The sequence below is a fragment of the Neophocaena asiaeorientalis genome, unplaced genomic scaffold, assembly GCF_003031525.2.
Source record: "Neophocaena asiaeorientalis asiaeorientalis breed wild unplaced genomic scaffold, Neophocaena_asiaeorientalis_V1.1 scaffold46, whole genome shotgun sequence".
Taxonomy (NCBI): Eukaryota; Metazoa; Chordata; class Mammalia; order Artiodactyla; family Phocoenidae; genus Neophocaena; species Neophocaena asiaeorientalis.
In genome coordinates, this window is record NW_020175393.1 from 6060140 (window position 1) to 6085751 (window position 25612).

The window sequence follows — 25612 nt, forward strand, 5'->3', positions numbered from 1 at the left end:
TGGACCACCAATATTGTTCATATATATGCTATATATATTATATATTATCATATATTATGTATATATAATATTACACCAAAGTGACGTAATGTACTTGATACTAAATTGGCACTCAAACAACTAAAACTACAGGGGGAACTACAGGTTACCGTGAGGAGGGGATTGTGTACATGGGATAAGAGTCAAAACAGTTTGAGGTCTCCTGAGAAGTTAGTCCAGTTGGGGTTAGAGTATCAGAGGATTATGAGACAACCACTTAATGTCTGAAATCAAAAGCCCAAGCTGACCCTACTGCTAACTGTAGTGAGGGAGAGCTGTATTAGACAGGCACAGTGTTCTCAACAGTGTAGGCTGCTGGTCTCATATAGGGGTTACCTAGAGGAAATTGGGGAAATGAGTGAAGGCTTCTAATGGGATGGCCAGAAACAGAGCAAGGTTCACATTGGATAGTGCTAGAACTAATTTCCAAAATTCTTCTCCATAGACGTCAGTGTCCTTCTCATGAATGGCTTAATATACTCCACCAGGATAGGAATTAAGTCTTCAAAATCCGTACAGAACATTTAATTCAGACGAACTACAGACTAACTACATTTCAAGTGCTCAGTGTAGCTAGTGGCCATCAAATGGACAGTGCAGTTATAGATGCTCAGATTACACATGAAGTGAATTGTTTCAGAATGTCAGTTGTATTTCATTTTGACCTTTTCTTGTCTTCACCAGAGCCAATGAAATTGGCCTTATCAGTTGAGGCTAAGGCATGGAAGTTGCTACTCTGTCGGTATCTGAATGAAGAATACAAAAAGAAAATGTCAGACATGATAGCATTTATCAATGAATACTTGAAAAAGTTATCTAGACCTATTCGTGATTTAGATGATGTCAGGTTTGCAATGGAAGCCTTGTCTTGTATCCGTGATAATGAAATTCAAATGGACATGACTTTGGGACCAATTGAAGTAAGAAATGATTGCATTTTTCTTTCTTGAAATGGTATTTTTTTTTTAAAAAATAGAGAAACACTAAAAAGTTGATTTCTTCATCTGTTTTATGGCACAGTCTGCCTATTTTTCCTCTCTGATGTTGATGTCCTTAGAGGGACTGACAATTATCAACAGTGAACAATATACGAAGGAATATTAATATATTCATAATGCTGTACTGGTCTAGACACTGTTCATTTTTTTATGCTGGCACTTACATTTTACAGAAAAGAATGGTTGTATTCTCTCACTTCAGTCCTGACATGTTAGACAAGTTCCCCAAATATCTTTGGCTTTTCTTAGAAACCAGTTATGTGTCTCACCTATGACCAGCGGCATACCATGGACAGATGGTGGGAGTGGTCCAGTTAGGCTCAATAGTAAATTGTTGGAATTTATATCAACAAGAGATGTTTTTAGGGGAGAGTACTGTTTTAGTTCCTATTGCTCCTATAACAAATTACCATAAACTTAATGGCTTAAAACAAATTGTTTTATAGTTGTAGAGGTCAGAAGTATGAAAATGGGTCTTATGGGGCTACAATCAACATGTCAGCAGGGGCTCTAGGGAAGAACCCTTTCCTTGCTTTGTCCAGCTTCTAGAGGCTGCTTGCATTCCTTGGTGGCTCCTGGCTCCCTTCCAGCAGTGCCATCACTCCTACCCCTGCTGCTGTCATCACATCTCTAACTCTGAATCTCCTGCCTCCCTCTTTCCCTTAAATGGACCTCTGTGATTACATTGGGCCCACATGGCTAATACAGGATAATCTCCCCATCTCAAATATTTTTACTAATCACATCTGCAAAGTCCCTTTTGCCACCTAAGGTGACATATTCACAGATTCTGGAGATTAGGGTGTGGATAACATTGGGGAGGCTGTTATTCTGTCTCTCACAGGTACTTATGACTAATGTTTAGAATTTCTGGCTCATGGTGATAATAAAAATCAGACTCAGTTCATTTTATTACTGTTTTTTAAATTCTCTGTGGACAGTGCACTCCCTTATTGCCTGCAAACCTGGGGAATTGGCACTCCCCCTGCCTCCTTTTGGTACCCAGTGTTCACGACTGAGCATTGCTTTCTTGAACCCATTTAGAGTTTATACACTTTGGGAGCTAATGAAATTCATACCTTTACTACTTCTTTAAATCTTAGTATTTGGATATTTTGAGTGCTGACCACTCGCTTCTCAAGATTTAACAAATTATCATATCGTTTTTTCCTGACTGCCGAAGCTCAGTTTTTCAGCATAAATTCTTTTGGTAAAGCCAGTTGCCAGCTCATCACTTTAAAGAATTTAGGCGAAATTGGTATATAACATTATGGAGATTTCAGGTATGCAACATTGTAATTCAGTGTTTGTATGCACTATAAAGTGATCACCGCTGTAAGCCTTGTCGCCACCTGCCACCATACAGTCGACCCCCTTCACCCATTTCCCCGTCCTCCAACCTCCTTCCTCTCCAGTTACCCACCAGTCTGTTCTCTGTATCTATGAATTTGTTTTTGTTTTGTTGGTTCATTAGTTTCTGTTCTTCAGAATATCTCCCACATCGTCATTTCATTCCCTTCCTTATATAGCCAACCCATATCTTAATAGAGTATGAGGAAACATTCTGCACGGTGTTGTCCCAAGATCAAGGAGGAGAGAGGCAGAAAATTATTCCAGGGAGTTTTTCCGAGGATAGTATCCCAAAGCGATTTGCCTACTCTCCACCAGAATCACCTTGGTGCTTATTAAATTCAGATTTCAGGGCCTGGGATCTAGAGTCAATATCTGATGCCAGTGATAATCTAAAGGACCTTTTTATACACGTTTAATTTTGGGACCCATTCTTCTAGTCTTTGAAGACATAGGAATGTGTCTTTAGAAGGCATCTAAGTCATTTGGCAATTATATTCCTTGTGATGTTTCTGAACTCTACCCCCACCCCACAGGAAGCCTATGCTATTTTAAACAGATTTGAAGTTGAAGTAACCAAAGAAGAATCAGAAGCAGTTGATACCTTGAGATATTCTTTCAACAAATTGCAGAGTAAAGCTGTAAGTACAAATTTAATTCTTACTTTTTTTTTTTTATTGCTGTGTTGGGTCTTAGTTACGGTACACTGGCTCTTTACTGTGGCACATGGGCTTCTCTCTAGTTGTGGCGTGCGTGTGGGTTTTCTCTTCTCTAGTTGTGGCATGTGGGCTCCAGAGCATGTGAGCTCTGTAGTTTGCGGCATGCAGGCTCTCTTGCTGAGGCGGGCGAGCTGAGTAGTTGTGGTGTGTGGACTTGGTTGCCCCGCAGCATGTGGGATCTTAGTTCCCTGACCAGGGATCGAACCCGCGTCCCCTGCATTGGAAGGCGGTTCTTTACCACTGGACCACCAGGGAAGTCCCAATTCTTACTTTTTTATTAAGTCACTATCTCCAGAAAAAAATACATTTCAAACCTTTAAAAAGCTCAGTATATATTATCTTAAAAGCTTTATTGAGATATAATCCACGTACTATAGCATTCACCATTTCAAAGTATACAATTCTGTGATTGTTAATATATGCATAGAGTTGCATGACAACCATCATTATCTAATTTTAGAATATTTTCTTCACCCCAAAAGCAACCCCATACCCATTAGTAATCACTCTTCATTTTCCTCCTTACCCCAGCCCCTGGCAACCACTACTTTTTTGTCTCTATGGATTTGCCTTTTCTGGACACTTAATATAGATAGAATCATATAATATGTAGTCTTTTGTGACTGGCTTCTTTCACTTACAGTAATGTTGTCAAGGTTTATCCATATTGTCTCATGTACCAGTACTTCATTTTCCTAATGTCCAATAATTCTTAGCATCTTTACATGTACTTACTGGCCATTTGTATATCTTCTTTGAAGAAAGGTGAATTTAAATCCTTTTCTTGTGTTTTAAATTGGGTTGTCTCTTTGAGTTGTAAGAGTTCTTTATATATTCTGGATGTAAGTCCCTTAATCAAAGGATTTGCAAACATTTTCTCTCATTTGTTGGGTTTTTTCACTTTCTTGATGGTGTCCTTTGAAGTACAAAAATTTTAAATTTTGATGAAGTCCAATTTGTCTATTTTTTCTTTCGTTGTTTGTGTTTTGGTATTGTATATAGGAAACCATTGCCTAATCCAGGGTCACGAAGAGTCACTACTGTGTTTTCTTATGAGAGTTTTATAATTTTACCCTTACATTTAGGTCTTTGATACATTTTGAGTTGATTTTTGTATATGGTGTGAGTTAGGGGTCCAACATCATGTAAAAGCATGTGGATATCCTGATGTCTCAGTGCCGTTTGTTGTAAAGACTATCCTTTCACCAATGAATTGTCTTGGCACCCTGGAGAAAATCAGTTAACCATAAATCTAAGGGTTTATATCTGGACTCTCAATTCTATTCTGTTGATCCATATGTCTACCCCTATGCCAGTCTTGATTATAGTAGCGTTGTACTAAGGTTAAAAAAATTGTGGTAAAATACACATAACCTAAAACTTACCATCTTAATCATTTTTAAGTGTGGAGTTCAGTAGTGTTAAGTGTGTTCACATGGTTGTGCATCCAATCTCCAGAACGTTTTCATATTGCAAAACTGAATCTACCCATTAAACAACAATTCCCCATTTCACCCTTTCCCCAGTTCCTGGAAACTACCGTTCTACTTTGTCTTTATGAATTTGACTCCTTCAGTTTCCTCATATAAGTGAAATCATACAGTATTTTTCTTTATGTAACTGACTTATTTCAGTTAGCATAATGTCCTCAAGATTCATCCATGTTGTAGCATATGTCAGAATTTCCTTCCTTTACAATGCTGAATAATATTCCCTCATATGCAGCATATACCACATTTTGTTTATTCATTCATCCATCAGTGGGCACTTGTGTTTCTCCCGCCCTTTGGCTGTTTTGAATAATGCTACTATGGACATGGGTGTACAGATATCTCTTTGAGACCTGCTTTCAGTTCTTTTGGATACACCCAGGAATAGAATTGATGGATCATATAGTAATTCTATTTTCAGTTTTTTAGAACTGCCATACGGTGTTCCATAGCAGCTGCACCATTTTACATTCCCAGCAACAGTGCACAAGGGTTCCAATTTCTCCACAGGCTCACCAACACTTGTTATTTTCTGTGTCCTTGATAGTAGGCATCCTAATGGGTGAGGTGGTAGCTCATTGTGGTTTTGATTTGCATTTCCCTAATGAAAAGTGATGTTGAGCATCTTTTCATATGCTTGTTGGCCATTTGTATATCTTGCCTAGTTTTTTTGTTTTTTTGCGGTACGCGGACCTCTCACCGCTGTGGCCTCTCCCGCTGTGGAGCACAGGCTCCAGACGCGCAGGCCCAGCGGCCATGGCTCACAGGCCCAGCCGCTCCGCGGCACGTGGGATCCCCCTGGACCAGGGCACGAACCTGTGTCCCCCGCATCGGCAGGCAGATTCCCAACTACTGTGCCACCAGGGAAGCCCTCTTGCCTAGTTTTAAGTTGGGTTGTTTGTTGTTGTTGGGTGGTGGAAGTTCTTTATATATTCTGGATATTAACTTCTTATCAGATATATGATTAGCAAATATTTTCTCCCATTCTATAGGGTGCCTGTTTACTCTGTTGATTGTGTCTTTATAATCCCTTTTATTTCTGTAAAGTAAGTAGTGATGTCCCTTCTTTCTCTCCTAATTTTAGTAATTTGAGTCCTTTCTCCTTTATTCTAGGTTAGACTAGGTAAAGTTTTGTCACTTCTGTTGCTCTTTTCAAGGAAGAAACTTTTAGTTTGTTGATTTTCTCTATTTTTTTAATTCTCTTTATCATTTATTTGTGCTCTTTTTAAATTATTTTCTTCCTTTTGCTTGCTTTGGGTTTAGTTTGTTTTTCTTTGTCTAGTTTGTTAAGGTGGATGGTTAGGTTACTGATTTGAGGTCTTTTTCTTTTAATGTTGGCGTTTATAGCTATAAATCTCTCTAAGCATTTTTGAAGTTGGTAAATATTTAGCCATTAAAGGTGAACCCGAAGGGGCTTCCCTGGTGGCGCAGTGGTTGAGAGTCCGCCTGCCGGTGCAGGGGACACGGGTTCGTGCCCCGGTCCGGGAAGATCCCACATGCCGCAGAGTGGCTGTGCCAGTGAGCCATGGCCGCTGAGCCTGCGCGTCCGGAGCCTGTGCTCCGCAACGGGAGAGGCCACAACAGTGAGAGGCCCGCCTACTGCAGGAAAAAAAAAAAAAAAGTGAACCCCAAGGGAGGGTCCAGATTCTTTAATTATACTAAAAATTTTTATTGAATATTAATTAATTAATGTTGGCTTAAAATTTCCTGTTTATGGAAAGATTTGTCACTGAGATTGAAGCAAGGCACAGTAGCAAGGACACAGAGCTGAATTTGGGGTCATGACTTGTGATTCTGGCTCTGCCACCAGCCAGTTGGGTGATCTTATGCAAGTTAATAACCTTTGTTTCTCAGTTTCTTCATGTGGCCCTTTAGGAATATTTTAGAAGCTTTTAAAAATGCAGTTATGAGGCTTGAGATGATGTACATAAAATACTTTTTCAATGCTTATTTCTATTTAAGTTCACTATTGACTAATCACTTAATTTGAAAAGTGCTTGCTGGTTAGTCTAGACAGTGAGTCTTAGCAAGGAAATGGGGAGCCCTCTGTTGAGATTTAGTGAAGCCCAGTTTTCTATTATTGTTCAATTTAACAGATTCACTTGGGTTTTTCTGCCATTTCTCTGTTAGTGTTAAACCTACTGACCCAGTCTTTACTACAGTCACCATTATTAAGCTTAAAGCAGTATATGTGCCAACCCAGAAAGATGCTATTGTTGAGAGCAGTTAAGAGCAAGAGCCCTGGAACCACACTGCCAGGCTTTGAATCTTGACCTTGTCTCATACTGGTGCTAGGACGTTGAGGAAGTTAGTCTCTGTGGGCCTCGGTTTTCTCACTTGTAAAATGGGTATAATATTAGTATTTACCACGCAGGATGGTTGTGAGCATTAAATGAGTTAACATATGTAAAGAGCCTGGCAGAGAGAAAACATGAGTTAAGTGCTAACTATTAGGAATGCAGGTTTAAGCAGAAGCTTTGAAGACCATTGTGGAAGACATATTTGCTATTTTTTTAAACCAAGAGTAATATCATTTTCTTAGAGGGAACTGCTCCAATTATTGGAGCCATGTGAACCTACTAGAAATTGTTAATCCCAGGCTGTGGCCTGGTCCCAGAGACAGCATGTGACTCAGACTGGGCCCACAGTAGTAACTGTTTCCTTGGCCTGAACTGGGTCAGCCAGAAAATGTTTTCCTAACTGCAGTTAGATAGCTTTGCCTCTTGGGTCATGAACTAGAATGATCTGAGTCTCTTGATGGTGCATTTGGATTGTTTATTTCTGTGTTTTTCTTTTTTTCTTTTTTTTTTAACAAATAACATTGCAGAGACATCCTTGTTCATATAGTACATCTTTGAGATAACAAACTTGCTGGAGTAAAATTGTAGTTTTCATTTAAATACATTACTTTCACTCTCACATTGAATATTCTTTTTTATTCCAGGTTTCTGTACAAGATGAACTAGTTCATGTGCAGCTAAAGTTTAAAAGTAGTCTACTAGAATCCATAGAAGTTTTTCGTGAGGATGTAATGAATTTTGCAGAAGCATATGAGACGGTAATTTAAGTGTTGCATGCTGTGTGTTAAGATGTTTGGTGGTATGTTTATATGAGGTGAAAGTAATGAACCCTGAGAAATACACTGTGATTTGTACATTGTATGTAAGAGGCTATCTTTGCATATTTGCAGCTATTAAAAAGGGGGGATAGCTCGTCCTTTAAGCATGTTTCATGTAGAAAGAGAGAAGATTTAACTGCTAAAAGGAGCAACAACTTTGGAAATTGTGGAAGGAACAAAGTCTGCTTTTGTCCTTTCTCAAGACCATAATACTCATAATTAAAATGTAATACAGTTGTTGAAAGGCTGTAAGAAACTATAAATGCCCTAATGCCAGGGTTATGCAACTGATTTTTTTCCCACTAACTCTTAGAGAACCAAAAGGGTCACTGAACATAAAAAATAAATGTCATCCGTGGTCAGTCCCACAGACTATTCAATCTGGTATAATGACTGATTAATGGTCGACCTCTTTGAAGTTAAACTCAGAAGTTGGATATAGTCCCCTAAAATATTCTACTTTCTTTTAGTGGTCACAGCCGATCTGAAATCATAAGATAATTTAAGCCCTTGGCGCTACTTTTATAACATTTTTTTAAACATCTTTATTGGAGTATAATTGCTTTACAATGGTGTGTTAGTTTCTGCTTTATAACAAAGTGAATCAGTTATACATATACATATGTTCCCATATCTCTTCCCTCTTGCATCTCCCTCCCTCCCACCCTCCCTATCCCACCCCTCTAGGTGGTCACAAACCAGCGAGCTGATCTCCCTGTGCTATGCGGCTGCTTCCCACTAGCTATCTATTTTACATTTGGTAGTGTATATATGTCCATGCCACTCAGCCGTGATTGATGTCATAGAGTGTTCTGCCTATGTTTTCCTCTAAGAGTTTGATAGTGTCTGGCCTTACATTAGGTCTTTAATCCATTTTGAGTTTATTTTTGTGTATGGTGTTAGGGAGTGTTCTAATTTCATACTTTTATATAACACTTCTTTTTAATGTGTACTAAACATCTCTTTTGGTTTGATTAGTCAACATTTTATTGCTCTATTATTCTATTACACTGGCAGTCTTGCATATTATTTAGGATATCCATAATATTCATGATTGTACAGACCATTTGGGATCTTTTTTGCAACTGTTTTCTCGCTCATGGCCACCAGAGACCGCCTTCTGCTTCTTCCAAGTATTCAGCCTTATGTGTGTCTCTGTTTCCATATTGGGCTGGACTATTCTTGAAAGAAGGTTGTTCTCAGAGCCCTATCTCAGTTATTCTAATGCATAGCCACAGCATCATCATTTATAATCATAAATGAAATGAAACAGAGCTCTTGTGTTGCGAACTTCATATAGGATGTAATTTAATCACATTTTTTATTAGCTGTGTCAAGGTCCTTTAAAAAATGAATGGAAGTTACAGTGATGAAAATATACTAAAATTGAGTGTTATCATAGTCTGTGAATATAATAAAAACAGTTGAATTGTACATTTTAAATGAGTTGATTGTATAATATGTGAATTATATCTCAATAAAACTGTTGCAAAAAATAAATGAAAACTTCATGTACAGGACAAAATTAGATCATATAAATTAAAAATCATGGTTTTTGTTTAAAAGGAAATAATAGATAAACCTAATAAATAGATAAATACATGTGATTAGGGATTAAAATGCAGATTATATTATTCATTACAGGAAGGACCCATGGTTCCAAATATACCACCCCAAGAAGCTAGCAACAGGTTACAGATATTTCAGGTAAAACTACATTTTTTTGGTTACATTTACATCCCCTGCATTTATACTTAGGTGGCTTCCACAGTCATCCCACCAGGAAATATAGAGCTGTTGTCCAAAAACCAGTGTTTTCTTTACTAGGGATACCCAAGTTTTGCAGCAAATCTAGCCATATGAAGGCTTTCTGTAATTTATGCTTTAGTTTTGCCACATACTGGGTAGGTATTTCTAAATATTCCTTTACCTATGTTGGAGGTTACTTCATATCTCTTGATGATTGGGTTTTTCACCCCAAACCAAATAAATGGAGTAGTCAGTAATCTTGTTTTTGTTGCTTTATATGGAGGTTCCATGGATGGTTCAGGTTGGTTCCATGCACACTTTTGCCAGAAAGGTTCAATCAGTTTGGATGGAACCTCTTAAACTGCAGGTTCTCCTGAGATTGGTAGGGGTAGTTCAGGCTTTTTCCATCATAACCAACTGGAATTTTTCATATGACATCTAATTTTCAAGCATCTCCCTTGATTTGCGTGTTTTAAAATAGGAAAGCCATACCCTGATAAGAAAAGTGTTTCTTCAGGATCATTGGAGCAGGCAGGAAGTGCAGCTGGTCCCTAGTGGAATAAACTTATGCAAAGTAGACAAGATCATCTGTCCTGAGCCCAATGTCTCTGCTGCCTGATTGCAGGAGGGTAGGTCTGGCCCAGTAGATTTCTGTAAGATAACCCTTGTGCCGCCGGCAAGGGTTTTCGTGGGATGCAGCAGGCACAAGCCTTTCACCTAAATATGTTCTCCTCAGATAAAAAGGCTAGTCCCATGTTATTGTTGGGGTTCTCCAGAACTGTGGCCATCACTCTTGGACTAAAACCAGCTCCTCCCATCACTCCTGCCAGCTCTTTATGCTGTACCCTGGAGGAAACTCTGATCCTTTACTACCTGAAGTCCTCAGATTTGGAGCCAGGGTCCCAGGGAGAGGCCTTCCTCTCTGGAGGAGCCAGGACTAAGGCTGATGTGGTGGCTGCCTGCTGAGCCAAGAGGAACCTCTCAGCAATAAAAGCAATAGATAGTAATGTTGGATGGTGATAAGTGCCAAGGGAAGAAAAAGGCAGGGAAGGGGCATAAAGTGCTAGGCCGTGTGTATGTAAAGTGGAGGTGAAATTTAAAATAGGGTCTCCAGGGAAGGCCTCCTTGAGAGGTGACATTTGAGTAGAGACCTGGGGAAGTGAGAGAATGAGCCAGGCAGTTTATCTGGAGGAGCAGCTTTCCAGGCAGGGGAAGAGCAGTACAAAAGCCCTGAGTAAGAGCATGTAAGAAAAGCAACAGGAGATTAGCACGGCTGGAACAGAATGAGCAAGGAGATGGTTGTGGCAATAAGTCCAGAGAGCTAAGGAGAGGACAGACTGTTAGAAGCCTTGCCAGCCCCCGAGGGGCACTGGCTTTGACTCTGAGTGAGATGAGTGACATGATCTTATGATTTCATGGGCCAGCCTGTCTACTGTGTTGAGAATAGATTATTAGGAGTCAAGGCTAAAAGCGGGGAGACTGATTAAGAGGCTATTGCAATATTCCAGGGGAGGGGTGATAGTAACTTGGACCAGAGTGGTGACGTTGGCGTTGATGAAAAGTGGTTGGAGCCTGGGTATATTATGAAGATAGACGCCTCCCTTCCTTGTCTTTCCCTTGGGAGTTATCAATGTATCAGTCAACAACTGGGACTTTAATGAGCCACCCTTTTACTAGGGGTGTGTTCACTTCATTGAAAAGGCAATGTAGGGCCCATCTTTTGCCTCCTTGTACCTTCTTTCTGCCTGTGCCTGGGCTTGTAAGCTGAGCAGCCTGTTTGCTGAGCAACTGGCTGGATATATGGCTGGGGGTCAGATTTGCAGACCTAACGCTTCTCAAAAGCAGGTGTTCTCCCTCCCCCCTCCAAAGCAGGTACCCAAGATCTAGATCTGGGGAAGAAGCAGGAGCCTCATCTCAGGTCCCAGTGGTGTTTTCTGATGCAACTTTACTCTGATTTGGGGAGTTACTGGGTACTTGGCTGCTGACAAAGCTGGCATTTTGTTTCCTGTTTGGCTGGTGCTTTTTACGTTATTTCGGACCTGAGTGGAAAAAGGGGTGAGGGATTGGCATTCATCAGGAGTCTTCATGACATTAACAAGATTTTAGGGACTTCCCTGGTGGCACAGTGGTTAGGCATCTGCCTGCCAGTGCGGGGGACATGGGTTCAAGTCCTGGTCCGGGAAGATCCCACATGCCACGGAGCAACTAAGCCCGTGCGCCACGACTGCTGAGCCCGCGTGCCACAACTACTGAAGTCCATGCGACTAGAACCTATGCTCCGCAACAAGAGAAACCACCGCAATGAGAAGCCTGCACAGCGCAACGAAGAGTAGCCCCCGCTCACTGCAACTAGAGAAAGCCCGCACGCAGCAACGAAGACACAATGCAGCCAAAAATAAATAAATTAATTTAAAAAACCCCACAAAGAAAACCCCAACATTTTAAATGTCGTCCTTTAAGTGTATGCTAACTTTGAAGTTTTCGTTTCTCCTTTCCTAATGTCCACATAGTCCCATGGACTTTTCGTTCAGTACATTTATTGAGTAACCACCATACTGACCACCAAGGAATATAAAAAGGGCAAAATGGCTCTTCCTCTCTAGGAACGAAGAATTCGTTGGAGTTCCTCCTGCATCTTCACACCTTCCTGATTTGGCTCCTGTAATATGTGCTACTGTATCTGTCAGATCTGTATCATTATCTGAGCACTGTGAGGTCTGATGACAGACAGTTTCCAGGACTGGAAATTTAGGATCCTTACTGATATGTTATACCATTTATGTAGATCACACATATCTTGTCACAAGTGAATAATTTCTGTTTGCTTTTGTGCTTTTAACACTGTGAATACTTAGCATTCTAAGTATAGGAGATTCAAATTCCAGTTCAAAAGACCTGAACATTAACTTTGCTGATTTAAATTGAGTTATTTCAAATGGTGTTAAAATGGAATTCTTTATTTTATAGACTTGCTTGTAGAGAAAGCAAGGTTGAATGGATTATACCAATGCTTCACTCATTTGAACCGTGTAGGAGAGATGACCAGGCTAAAATAATAGAAAAGTCTGAATTATAGAATTTTAAAAATGCAGTTTCATTACTTTCAGATGTATTTATGGGAACTTGAAAATGTAAGTCTGGGGACCACTTAATTTATTAAGGAAATAATTTTACATAAAATGATTACTTTCAGAATGCTTGAAAGTTAATTTCCTAAACGCTTAACTTTTCCTCTGATAGCTTTGTATCAGCATAAATTTGCTTCACAAATCCTTGTTTCATAGATAATATTCAATAAACTTCAATGTAGCTTTTATTCCGATTATAAGGAATTCTACTTTAATGGGCTCTGAATTTATTACATCTTACTATAATTTAAAAACCTTTTATAGGCCAATTTTGATGATCTGTGGAGGAAATTCGTTACATATTCATCTGGTGAACAACTTTTTGGGTTGCCTGTGACTGACTATGAGGTTTTACACAAAATTAGGTAAGTTTAGAAATTGAACATGTTTATTATAAATAATTAACTGTCCGTTAGAAGAATCATGTCATCATTAAATCCTTCATCATGCAGAGAAGAGTCTGGCTTGGAAAACTCCTAAATAATTCCCTCATTCCTGGCTATTCCTGACTCACTGGATGCACAGTCCCCATATACAAAATAAATGTTCTAGGGGAGTAGAAAATACATTGCAAAAATTCTGGGCGTTAATGGCCTATATTTAGCCTGTGCTTTATTTTTTTCTTTTCGTGATTTTGAATAGTGTCAATAATTGTACAGAAGCACTGCAACTTCGGATAACTTTTGTTTACTTAGAGGAATAGCCGTGCTCGGCTCTTGCTTCCTTCTTACTGCATTTATGCTAAGTGCTTTTCCCTATCGGGTAGGCATAGAATTCATTGAGATTGAAGGCCAAGGAACTTAATTGATTTTAAAGAGTAACAGTTGCTTTTAAACAGTGGATCTAGGATTTAACCAAGTATATTTTGGTAGAATGTTAAGTATAACTTTCTTCAAAGGCAAAATTAAAACAATGGTATTAGCTTATTAGGATCTTGGCTTTAGAACTTTATGTTGACTTGTTTCAAAATCCCAGCATGAAAATGTCATGGCACAAAGTACCTAAAATTGTCTGAAGAGAAATGAATTCCTCAGCCATTTAGGGAAGACGGTTTGTATTTTATTTTTCCTAAAAATAGGCATTTGCTAAGCTTAACCCAATTACTAATTGTGTTAGAATTGCCGATGTCTGGTCCTTTCCCCTGACATTCAATCAGAATCTCTGGGATGGGGTCCTAGCAATTCTGCATTTTTATAAACTCTCTAGTTAATTCTTTTGCACACCCAGTCTGAGAATCAGTGTTTTATTTTGACCTGCGGTATTCTAGGAAAACTAATCATTCTCATTTACCTTCTGGACCAATGGACCCTTTTAATTTTTTATGTTTTTAAGTAATTATGAACACTTTTCAGAAGTAAGGATAAAGGAATGGTGAAAAGCAGTTTTATTAGAAAATTTAATGAGAATTTAAGCAGAGAAAAGCCAAACTTTTACTCCATAATGTCCTGGTTTAAAGACGTATGTACACGAAATGGAGACCAACTTTTGAGTGCAGCTCATCAGCTGTCATGTATGAACCTGGAGCATATCCATCCTGCAAACAGTGATTCCAGGTTTCAAATCCATCTTCAATAACTTCTAGCTTCTCATTACTTATGTTTTTTCTTGCACTTGCATTGTTAAAACTCAAAACTGTTGAAAACTCAGTCATAATTTTGTTCACCATCTTATTTGCACTATAAATACAAAAATCTTTACTTTTGAATGATCAGTTAACTTTTTCATTTCTCCATCATCTATTTCCTTTGAATACATATCTCCTTTCAACATTTTTCTTCTTGTGGAATATATCAAATAAAATTTATGTAAACATATAAATAATGAAAGAACACTGTCACTTATCTTTTTCACAAAATGGGATGCTCTAGGTTCTTGTTGCAAAATACTGCGTGATACAGCCCTTGCCTCTATGGAAATATATCTTTCACTCATACATTATTGAATTTAAAAAAATCCATCCAGGTTATCATGTAAAGACACAAAAGTCTGAGATTTCACTTACACAATCAGTTTCACTATCAAAATTAGAGTCTAGAGCATTGCTTTCTGTCTCTTTTCTGTTTAATACTTGGGAAGCACCTTCCTTTGTCAGTTTTATTCTTTTGCTGTTTTAGGTAGAAAATGAAAAGAACTGAATTCTTAACTGTATTAGGTGAAAGTTAAACAAAAATCAAAAGACTACAAAAATGGTGTCTCTAGAGTTCTTTTTTATACTTTCTTGAAAGATGATGCAATGTTTTAGCAACACAATAAGAAATTTGAAGGACGATGCAGTAGTGATGATTTTTTCACTGTTGCACCATCTCTTTATAAGAGATTTCATCATTCATTTTTCTTATTGTTTTAGTCATTTTTAGTTTAATTGGGAATAATCAGTGATTAATAATGAAATAATTTCTAGGATGATGAATTAGAAAAATGAAACAAGAACTGAAAAAAAATAGCTAAGATTCCAGAATGTATCTTAGATTTATAAAAAGGTCCTGTGCATCTTGGTAATTGCAAGAGTAAAAAATTAATAAACAGAAACCTCAATTAAATAGAGTCAGGAGACAAGAAGGGGGAGCTTTCATGCTCTGCAACATTAGCAGAGCCCAACAAGAGGAAAGACTCCTCTTCTTTCCTGGCAACAACTCAGCCAATGAAAACCCATGGACTCTGTTTAGCCCTCCAACTTCCTATTCTCCTTCCCTTGCCATTTGGGGACTTGCACATGGCTCACCATGGTTGCAGACCCAGAATTGCAATTTTCTACTGATCCTGAGTAACACATTTTTTCTGGAGAAACAACTGGCAGTCTATTTGTTTTAGGTCAACACAAGATAGAATGAGTTTTACTCCATCAAAAATATAAGCAAATTTATCTTTGGTTGCTGATTATCTATAATAAATAATAAACGTAACTCTCAATCCTTACAAAAAATTAGAGCTACTCAAGAAATAAAATAAAAAAACTAAAATTGGATTCAGTGGACCTTCATGGTATGCTAAGGGTTGAGGAATTCCTGGGAGAATCCACAAACTCTGTTGAGTGGTCAATTTTTGGTGTTTTACACACAAAGAAATTTTCCTTTACTTGGACCCAGAATCCCTCCTTTTATTCTTGTTTTGGATATAACTCCATCTGAGCACATGAGGGAAAGCTTTTGATAGGAGAGTGATGTTTAAAGTCAGACTTAAAAGGCAGACATAATCATAAAAATCTAGCTTGTGTTTGAAAGAAAAAAGTCAAATAAAACCTTAGCCTTATCTTTGATCGCGTCAACAAATTTTGGTCAGATTGTTTGCAATGATTGGTATTGTTGTAATAATCAAACCATTTGTTAATGTCATGTCATAGTATAATTTGGAATATTTGAAAGCTATAAACTTTAATTGATGGAGCTTTTAATAAAGTCTTTGTTTGGAAACCAACAGGAGTGTATGTGTGTTGGTGTACATAAGATATGATACACATAATATGTGAAATAATTTGATTAGATGAATTCTTCCTATCCAATAATGGAATTTATTTTTTAAATATATGTTATGTAATGACTTAATTATTTGGTTTCCAGAAAGGAACTCAACTTGCTGCAGAAGCTGTATGGACTATATGATACTGTAATGGGCAATATTAGTGGTTATTATGAAATACTTTGGGGAGATGTAGACATTGAAAAAATTAATGCAGAACTGCAGGAGTTTCAAAGCAGGTGAGTTTCAATTGAATTAAACTTAACTGTTTATAGTGCCTATCTTAGGATCCCATAGGTATTTCACAAATGAATTTATCCTCTGATATATTGCTGTATATTCATAACACCTTCTTCAAAGAAATGTGTAGATGAAATAATTTTTTCTTTTTTTTTCTGAAAGATGTCATAAACTGCCAAAAGGACTTAAAGATTGGCAAGCTTTTTTGGATCTGAAAAAAAGAATTGATGATTTCAGTGAGTCATGTCCTCTACTAGAAATGATGACCAATAAGGCAATGAAACAGAGACACTGGGATCGAATCTCTGAGTTAACTGGAACCCCATTTGATGTGGAATTGGATTCTTTTTGTCTTAGAAATATTATGGAAGCACCACTCCTTAAAAATAAGGATGACATTGAGGTACATAAGATTATAAGGTCTTACAAATGATCTATTAAAGAATCTTTCCTTTTTCTTTTCTGAAAACTGTACAAATAAACATGTTATTCGAGGGTGTATTGATTGCCCTATATAATGCACTCTCAAAACTTGAAATGATCCTGAACATTCCTTGATTTTGCAAAATAATGCTGTAACTCAAGGAAATAATATGATTATTTGGAATATTTTAGTTTTGGAGCTCCTCAGTCTATCCTCCTTGTCCCTTAACTAAACCGCCATTTAAAAAATTCTGTTTCTTTCTGTATTGTGTTCTTGGTGAATTTCTCAGAACATTTTTCAAACTTCTAATTCTATGCTTTTTTACTATTAGTCTATTAAATATTTTAAATTATTATATCTTTCCTTTCTAAGATTTTTAATTGGTTCTTTTCCTTTTTCTATGCTTAGTGTTTGCATCAAATCCTTTCTTTTAAATGAGGTATAATCTATACCATATTAGTTTCAGGTGTACAACGTAATGACTCAATATATGAATACATTGTGAAATGATCACTAAAATATGTCTAATTAACATCCATCACCACATATAGTTACAATTTTTTTCCTATGATGAGAAATTTTAGGGTCTACTCTCGTAGCAGCTTTTAAATACAATACAGTATTATTAACTATAGTCACTATGCTATACATTACATCCCAAGAACTTATTCATTTTATAACTGGATGTTTGTACTCCTTAGTCACCTTCACCCATTTTACCCACTCTGTTTGGAAATGACCAATCTGTTCTATATATCTATGTTTCTGGTGTTCTGTTTTTGTTTAGATTCTGCATATAAATGAGATCATATGGTATTTGTCTTTTTCTGTCTGACTCATTTCACTTAGCATAGTGCCCTCAAAGTCCATTCATCCATGTTGTCACAAATGGCAGGATTTCCTTCTTTTTACATTTAAATAACATTCCATTTTATATAAATAAACCACATTTTCTTTATCCATTCACCCATTGATGGATACTTAGGTTGTTTTCACATCTTAGCTCTTGGAAATAATGCTACAATGAACATGGGTATGTATATATCTTTTCAAGTTAGTGTTTTTGTTTTCTTCAGATAAATATCCAGAAGTGGAATTACTAGGTCACATGGTAGTTTTATTTTTAATTTTTTGAGGATCTTCCATACTGTCTTCCGTAGTGGCTGCACCAATTTACATTTCCATGCAAGGGTTCCTTTTTCTCCACATCCTCACCAACACTAAGTTTTGTCTTTGTGATGATAGGTATTCCAACAGACGTGAGGTGATATTTAATTGTGGTTTTGATTCGCATTTCCCTGGTGATAAGTGATGTTGAGCACCTTTTCATATACCTGTTGGCTATTTGTATGGTTTTTCTTTTGGAAAAATACCTATTCATATCCTCTGCTCATTTTAAAATCAAATCGGTTGTTTTTGCTATTGAGTTGTAAGAGTTCTTTATACATATTAGATATTAACCCCTTATCAGAGTTATGATTTGCAAATATCTTCTCCTGTTTAGTAGGTTACCTTTTCATTTTGTATATGGTTTCCTTTGCTGTAAGAAGCTTTTTAGTTTGATGCTGTCCCACTTGTTTATTTTTGCTTTTGTTACCTTGGCTTTTGGTGTCAAGCCCAAAAATCTCATTGCCAAGACTGATTTCAAGGAACTTACCAACTCTCTTGTCTTCCGGGAGTTTTATGGTTTCAGGTCTTATGTTCAAGTCTTTAGTCCATTTTGAGTTAATTTTTTGTATGGTGTAAGATAGTGGTCCAGTTTCATTCTTTTGCATGTGGTTATCCAGTTTTCCCAGCATTATATGTTGAAGAGACTGTCCTTCCCTCATTGTATATTCCCAGCTCCTTTCTCATGAATTAATTAAATACATATGTGGGTTTATTCTGTTTCATTGTCTCCGTTTTTATGCCAATACCATACATTTTTGATTACTATAACTTTGATATAGTTTGAAATCAGGAAGCATTATGCCTCCAGCTTTGTTCCTTTTTCTCAAGATTTCTTTGGCTCTATGGGGTCTTTTGTGGTTTCATAAAATTTTTAGGAGTTTTTGTTCTGTTTCTTGAAAAATGCCATTGGAATTTTGAAAGGTATTGCTTTGAAACTGTAGATTGCTTTGGGTAATGTAGACATTTTAATGATATTAATTCTTGCAACCCATGAACATGGACTATCTTTCCATTTACTTGTGCCTTCTTCAGTTTCTTTCATCAATGTATCATAGTTTTCAGTGTACAGGTCTTTTACCTTTTTGTTAAATTTATTCCTAGGTATTTTATTCTTTTTGATGCAATTGTAAATGGGATAGTTTTCTCAATTTCTCTTTCTGGTAGTTCATTATTAGTGCATAAAAATGCAGCTGGTTTTTGGGGCTTCCCTGGTGGCGCAGTTGTTGAGAGTCCACCTGCCGATGCGGGGGACACGGGTTCGTGCCCCGGTCCGGGAAGATCATGCCTAATTGCTCTGGTTAGGTCTTTAGATACCATGTTGAATAAAGGTGGTGAGAGTGGGCATCTTTGTCTTGTTCCTGATCTTAGAGGAAAAGCTTTCAGCTTTTCACCATTGAGTATGATGTTAGCCGTAGGTTTGTCAGATATGACCTTTACTATGTTGAGGTATGTTTCTTCTACATCTGCTTTGTTGAGAGGTTTTATCATGAGTGGATGTTGAATTTTGTCAAAAGCTTTTTCTGCATCTCTTGAGATGATCATATGATTTTTATGCTTCATTGTGTTAATGTGGTACATCACATCGATTAGTTTGTGGATATTGAACTATACTTGCATTCATGGAATAAATCCCACTTGATCAGGGTGTATGATTTTAATGTATTGTTGAATTCAGCTTGCTAATATTTTGTTGAGAATCTTTGCATCTATGTTCATCAGGGATACTGACCTGTAATTTTCTTTTCTTGTGGTGTCCTTGTCTGGTTTTAGTATAAGGATAATGCTGGCCTCATAAAATAAGAAGTGTTCTCTCTCTTTTTTTGGAAGAGTTTGAGGAGACTGGTAGTAATTCTTCTTTAAATGTTTGGTAGAATTCACCAGTGAAGCCATCTGATCCTGGTCTTTTGTTTTGGGGGGAGGTTTTTGGTTACTGATTCAATCTCCTTACTACTAATCAGTCTGTTCAGATTTTCTGTTTTTTCATAATTCAGTCTTGGTGGGTGGCATGTTTCTAGGAACGTATTCATTTCTTCTAGATTGTCAAATTCATATGTGTATCATTGATCATAGTAGTCTTTTATGATCCTTTGTATTTGTATGGCATCAATTGTAATGCCTCCTCTTTGGTTTCTGATTTTATTTAGTTGAGTTCTCCCTCACTTTTTCTTGGTGAGTCTGGCTAAAGTTTTGTCTGTTTTATTTATCTTTTAAAATACCAGCTCTTAGTTTCCTTGATCTTTTCTGTTGTCTTTTTAGTCTGTACTCCATTTATTTCCACTCTGGTCTTTGTGATTTCCTTCCATCTACTAACTTTGGGCTTTGTTTGTTGTTCTTTTTCTAATTCTTTGAAGTATAAAGTTAGGTTGTTTATTTGAGCTCCCTCTTATTTTTTAATGTAAGGTTTATCTTTATGAACTTCCTTTTTAGAACTGCTCTTGCTGCATCTCTTTAAGTTTTGGTATGCTGTATTTCCATTTTTATCTGTCCCAAGGTATTTTTTGATTTCTCTTTTGATTTCTTGTTTGAGCCATTGGCTGTTCGATATGAACACCTCTTTGGTTGTTTATAACCAAATATGTGGTTAATCTTTACATATTTGTGAATATGTCAGTTTTCTTCTTGTAATTGATTTCTAGTTTCATACCACTGTGGTCAGAAAAGATACTTGACGTGATTTCAGTTTTCTTAAATGTATTAGCACTTGTTTTGTGGCCTAACACGCTCTGTCTGCAGAATGCTTAATGTGCACTTGAGAAGAATATGTATTCTGTTGCATTTTGATGGACTGTTTTGTATATGTCTGTTAAGCTCATCAGATCTAACTTGTTTAAGGCCAATGTTTCCATATTGATTTTCCGTCTGGGTGATCTATCCATTGATGAAAGTGGGGCATTAAAATCCCCTACTGTTATTACATTGCTACCTATTTCTTCCTTTAGGTCTGCTAATATTTGTGTTATATATTTGAGTTCTCCTATGTTGGGTGCATAAATGTTTACAAATGTTAAAGCCTCTTCTTGGATTGACCCTTTTATTGTTACATAATGATCTTCTTTGTCTCTTATTATAGTTTTTGTCTTAAAGTCTGTTTTGTCTGATATAAGTATAGTTACTCCGGCTTTCTTTTGGTTTCCATTTGTGTGGTATATCTCTTGCCATCCCTTCACTTTCAGTCTATGTGTGCCCTACATCTGAAGTGAGTCTCTTGTAGGCAGCAGATAGATGGGTCATGTTTTTTTATCCATTTAGCCACTCTCTGTCTTTTGATTGGAGAATTTAGTCAATTTATGTACACAGTAATTATTATAGTTATGTACTTGTCATTTTGCTAATTGTTTTCTGGCTGTTTGTAATTCCTTTCTTCCTTTCTTCTTCTCTTGTGCTCTTCCTTTGTTATTTGATGATTTTTCCATAGTGGTATGCTTAGATCCCTTTCTCTTCATCTTTTGGGGATCTACTATCTACTATAGGTGTTTGCATTGTGGTTACCATAAGGCTTACATAAAAAAACATATTTATAACAGTCTATTTTTTTAAATATTTATTTATTTACTTGGCTGCATTGGGTCTTCGTTGCTGTGCGCGGGCTTTCTCTAGTTGTGGTGAGCGGGGGCTACTCTTCATTGTGGTGCGCGAGCTTCTCATTGTGGTGACTTCTCTTGTTGTGGAGCACGGGCTCTAGGCGCGCAGGCTCAGTAGTTGTGGTGCACGGGCTTAGTTGCTCCGCAGCAGGTGGGATCTTCCCGGACCAGGAATAGAACCCATGTCCCCTGCATTGGCAGGTGGATTCTTAACCACTGTGCCACAAGGGAAGTTCCTATAACAGTCTCTTTTAAGTTGCTAACTACTGAAGTTGAAATGCATTCTAAAGCTCTACATTTTTACTGCCCCCACCACAGTTTGTTTTCGGTGTCACAGTTTACATCTTTTTCTCTTATGTATCCATTAACAAATTACTCTAGTTTTAGTTATGTTTACTAATTTGGTCTTTTAACCTTCACACTAGATTTATAAGTGATGAACCCACCACATTTTACAACAGTAGACTATTCTTTTTTTTTTCTTAACATCTTTATTGGAGTATAATTGCTTTACAATGGTGTGTTAGTTTCTGCTATATGACAAAGTGAATCAGCTATACATATACATATATCCCCATATCTACTCCCTCTTGCATCTCCCTCCCACCCTCCCTATCTCACCCCTCTAGGTGGTCACAAAGCACTGAGCTGATCTCCCTGTCCTGTGCGGCTGCTTCCCACTAGCTATCTATTTTACATTTGGTACTGTATATATGTCCATGCCACTCTCTCACTTCTTCCCAGCTTATCCTTCCCCCTCCTCGTGTCCTCAAGTCCATTCTCCACGTCTGACTAGTTTATTTTTGTGTATGGTGTTAGGGAGTGTTCTAAGTTAATTCTTTTACATGTAGCTGTCCAGTTTTCCCAGAACTACTTATTGAAGAGGCTGTCTTTTCTCCACTGTATATTCTTGCCTCCTTTGTCAAAATAGCCTGTAGTTTTCTTTCTTTGTGACATCTTTGTCTGGTTTTGTATCAGGGTGATGGTGGTCTCGTAGAATGAGTTTGCGAATGTTTCTCCCCTCCCTCTGCTATATTTTGGAAGAGTTTGAGAAGGATAGGTGTTAGCTCTTCTCTAAATGTTTGATAGAATTCGTCTGTGAAGCCATCTGGGCCTGGGCTTTTGCTGTTGGAATATTTTTAATCACAGTCTCAATTTCACTGCTTATGATTGGTCTGTTGATATTTTCTATTTCTTCCTGGTTCAGGCTCAGAAGATGTTTAATGTATCATTTAAAGCTTGTGTTTCCTTATTTATTTTCATTTTGGATGATCTGTCCATTGGTTACAGTGGGGCGTTAAAGTCCCCTACTATGATTGTGTTACTGTCGATTTCCCCTCTTATGGCAGTTAGCATTTGCCTCATGTACTGAGGTGCTCCTGTGTTTGGTGTGTCAATATTCACAATTGTTATATCTTCTTCTTGGATTGGTCTGTTGATCATTATGTAGTGTCCTTCTGTGTGTCTTGCAATAGTCTTTATTTTAAAGTCTATTTTGTCTGATATGAGAATTGCTACTCCAGCTTTCTTTTGATTTCCCTTTGCATGGAATATCTTTTTCCATCCCCTCACTTTCAGTCTGTATGTGTCCCTATGTCTGAAGTGGGTCTCTTGTAGAGCAGCGTATATATGGGTCTTGTTTTTGTATCCATTCAACCAGTCTGTGTCTTTTGGTTGGATCGTTGAATCCATTTACATTTAAGGTAATTATCGAAATGTATGTTCCTATTACCATTTCCTTAATTGTTTGGGGTTTGTTATTGTAGGTCTTTTCCTTCTCTTGTGTTTCCTGCCTAGAGTAGTTCCTTTAGCATTTGTTCTAAAGCTGGTTTGGTGGTGCTCAGTTCTCTTAGCTTTTGCTTTTTTCTAAAGGCTTTAATTTCTTCATCGAATCTGAATGAGATCCTTGCTTAGTAGAATAATCTTGGTTGTAGGTTTTTCCCTTTCATCACTTTAAATATGTCCTGCTACTCCCTTCTGGCTTGCAGAATTTCTCCTGAAAGATCAGCTGTTAACCTTATGGGGATTCCCTTGTAAGTTATTTGTTGCTTTTCTCTTGCTGCTTTTAATATTTTTTCTTTGTACTTAATTTTTGATAGTTTGATTAATATGTGTCTTGGCGTGTTTCTCCTTGGATTTATCCTGTATGGGACTCTCTGTGCTTCCTGGACTTGATTGACTATTTCCTTTCCCATATTAGGGATGTTTTCAACTATAATCTCTTCAAATATTTTCTCAGTCCCTTTCTTTTTCTCTTCTTCTTCTGGGACCCCTGTAATTCGAATATTGATGCATTTAATGTTGTCCCAGAGATCTCTGAGACCGTGCTCAATTGTTTTTCATTCTTTTTTCTTTATTCTCCTCTGCAGTAGTTATTTCCACTATTTTATCTTCCAGGTCACTTATCCAGTCTTCTGTCTCAGTTATTCTGCTGTTGATTCCTTCTAGAGAATTTTTAGTTTCAGCAATTGTGTTGTTCATCATTGTTTGTTTGCTCTTTAGTTCTTCTAGGTCCTTGTTGAAAGTTTTTTATATTTTCTCCATTCTATTTCCAAGATCTTGGATCATCTTTACTCTCATTACTCTGAATTCTTTTTCAGGTAGACTGCCTATTTCCCCTTCATTTGTTTGGTCTGGTGGGTTTTTACCTTGCTCCTTCATCTACTGTGTGTTTCTCTGTCTTCTTATTTTGTGTAACTTACCGTGTTTGTGGGTCTCCTTTTCACAGGCTGTAGGTTCGTAGTTCCCATTTGTTTGGTGTCTGCCCCCAGTGGCTAAGCTTGGTTCAGTGGCTTGTGTAGGCTTCCTGGTAGAGGGGAGTAGTGCTTGTGTTCTCGTGGATGAGGCTGGATCTTGTCTTTCTGGTGGCCAGAACCGCATCCAGTGGTGTGTTTTGGGGTGTCTGTGACCTTATTATGATTTTAGGCAGCCTCTCTGCTAATGGGTGGGGTTGTGTTCCTGTCTTGCTAGTTGTTTGGCATAGGGTGTCCAAAACTGTAGCTTGCTGGTCATTGAGTGGAGCTTGGTCTTAACGTTGAGTTGGAGATCTCTGGGAGAGCTTTCACCATTTGATATCATGTGGAGATGGGAAGTCTCTGGTGGACTGATGTCCTGAACTGGGGTCTCCCACCTCAGAGGCTCAGGCCTGACACCCAGCCGGAGTACCTGTCAGCCACATGGCTTTTGTAGAATTTCTTCAGGGACTTCTGGTTGAGGCTTGGCTCCCAATTGTAATAGTGCAGCTTGGAGGGTGCAGGCTTGCTTTTTCAATCAGCTTGGCCAGCTTGCAGATTCACTCCTGCACACACTGGCTGCCCATTCCTGGAGCCTTCCAACCTGCCGGCCTGAGGCTAGACTATTCTGAACTTTACTATTTATTTCCCTTTACCAGTGAGAGTTATACTTTCATATATTTTCCTGTTACCAATTAGCATCCTTTCATTTTAGCCTAAAGAAGTCCCTTTAACATTTCTTGGAAGACTCATGTAGTGGTGATGAACTCCTTTAGGCTTTTGCTTGTCTGAAAAACTCTTGATCTCTCCTTCAGTTCTGAAGGACAACTTCACCATGTACAGTATTCTTGGTGGCAGGTTTTTTCTTTTAGCACTTTGAGTATATTGTGCCACTCCCTTTTGTCCTGCAAAGTTTCTGCTGAAAAATCTGCTGATAGTCTCATGTGTTTCCCTTTGTACAACAAGATGCTTTTAAGACTTTCCCCTTGTCTTTAACTTTTGATATTTAATTACAATGTGTCTTGGTGTAGGTCTTTTGGAGTTTATGTTATTTGGAACTCTCTGAGCTTCCTGGATCTGGGTGTCTGTTTCCTTCCCCAGGTTAAGAAAGTTTTTTGTTTTTGTTTTTTAAATTTTATTTACTTATTTATTTATTTTTGGCTGTTTTGGGTCTTTGTTTCTGTGTGAGGGCTTTCTCTAGTTGTAGCAAGCCGGCACCACTCTTCATCGCGGTGCACGGGCCTCTCATTATCACGGCCTCTCTTGTTATGGAGCACAGGCTCCAGACGCGCAGGCTCCGTAGTTGTGGCTCATGGGCCCAGTTGCTCCGCAACATGTGGGATCCTCCCAGACCAGGGCTCGAACCCGTGTCCCCTGCATTAGCAGGCAGATTCTCAACCACTGTGCCACCAGGGAAG

General features: G+C 37.9%; 1 protein-coding gene across 1 annotated transcript in view; it reads left to right on the top strand.

The window, feature by feature from the left end:
* The window catches only part of DNAH8 (dynein axonemal heavy chain 8), a 318214-nt gene that overhangs the window by 94393 nt on the left and 198209 nt on the right, over positions 1-25612 (top strand). The window contains exons 29-35 of the mRNA XM_024766073.1: positions 724-959; positions 2924-3028; positions 7541-7654; positions 9359-9421; positions 12856-12956; positions 16149-16286; positions 16450-16690. Of these exons, the coding sequence (XP_024621841.1) occupies positions 724-959; positions 2924-3028; positions 7541-7654; positions 9359-9421; positions 12856-12956; positions 16149-16286; positions 16450-16690 (998 nt within the window). The remainder of the gene's footprint in view (positions 1-723; positions 960-2923; positions 3029-7540; positions 7655-9358; positions 9422-12855; positions 12957-16148; positions 16287-16449; positions 16691-25612) is intronic.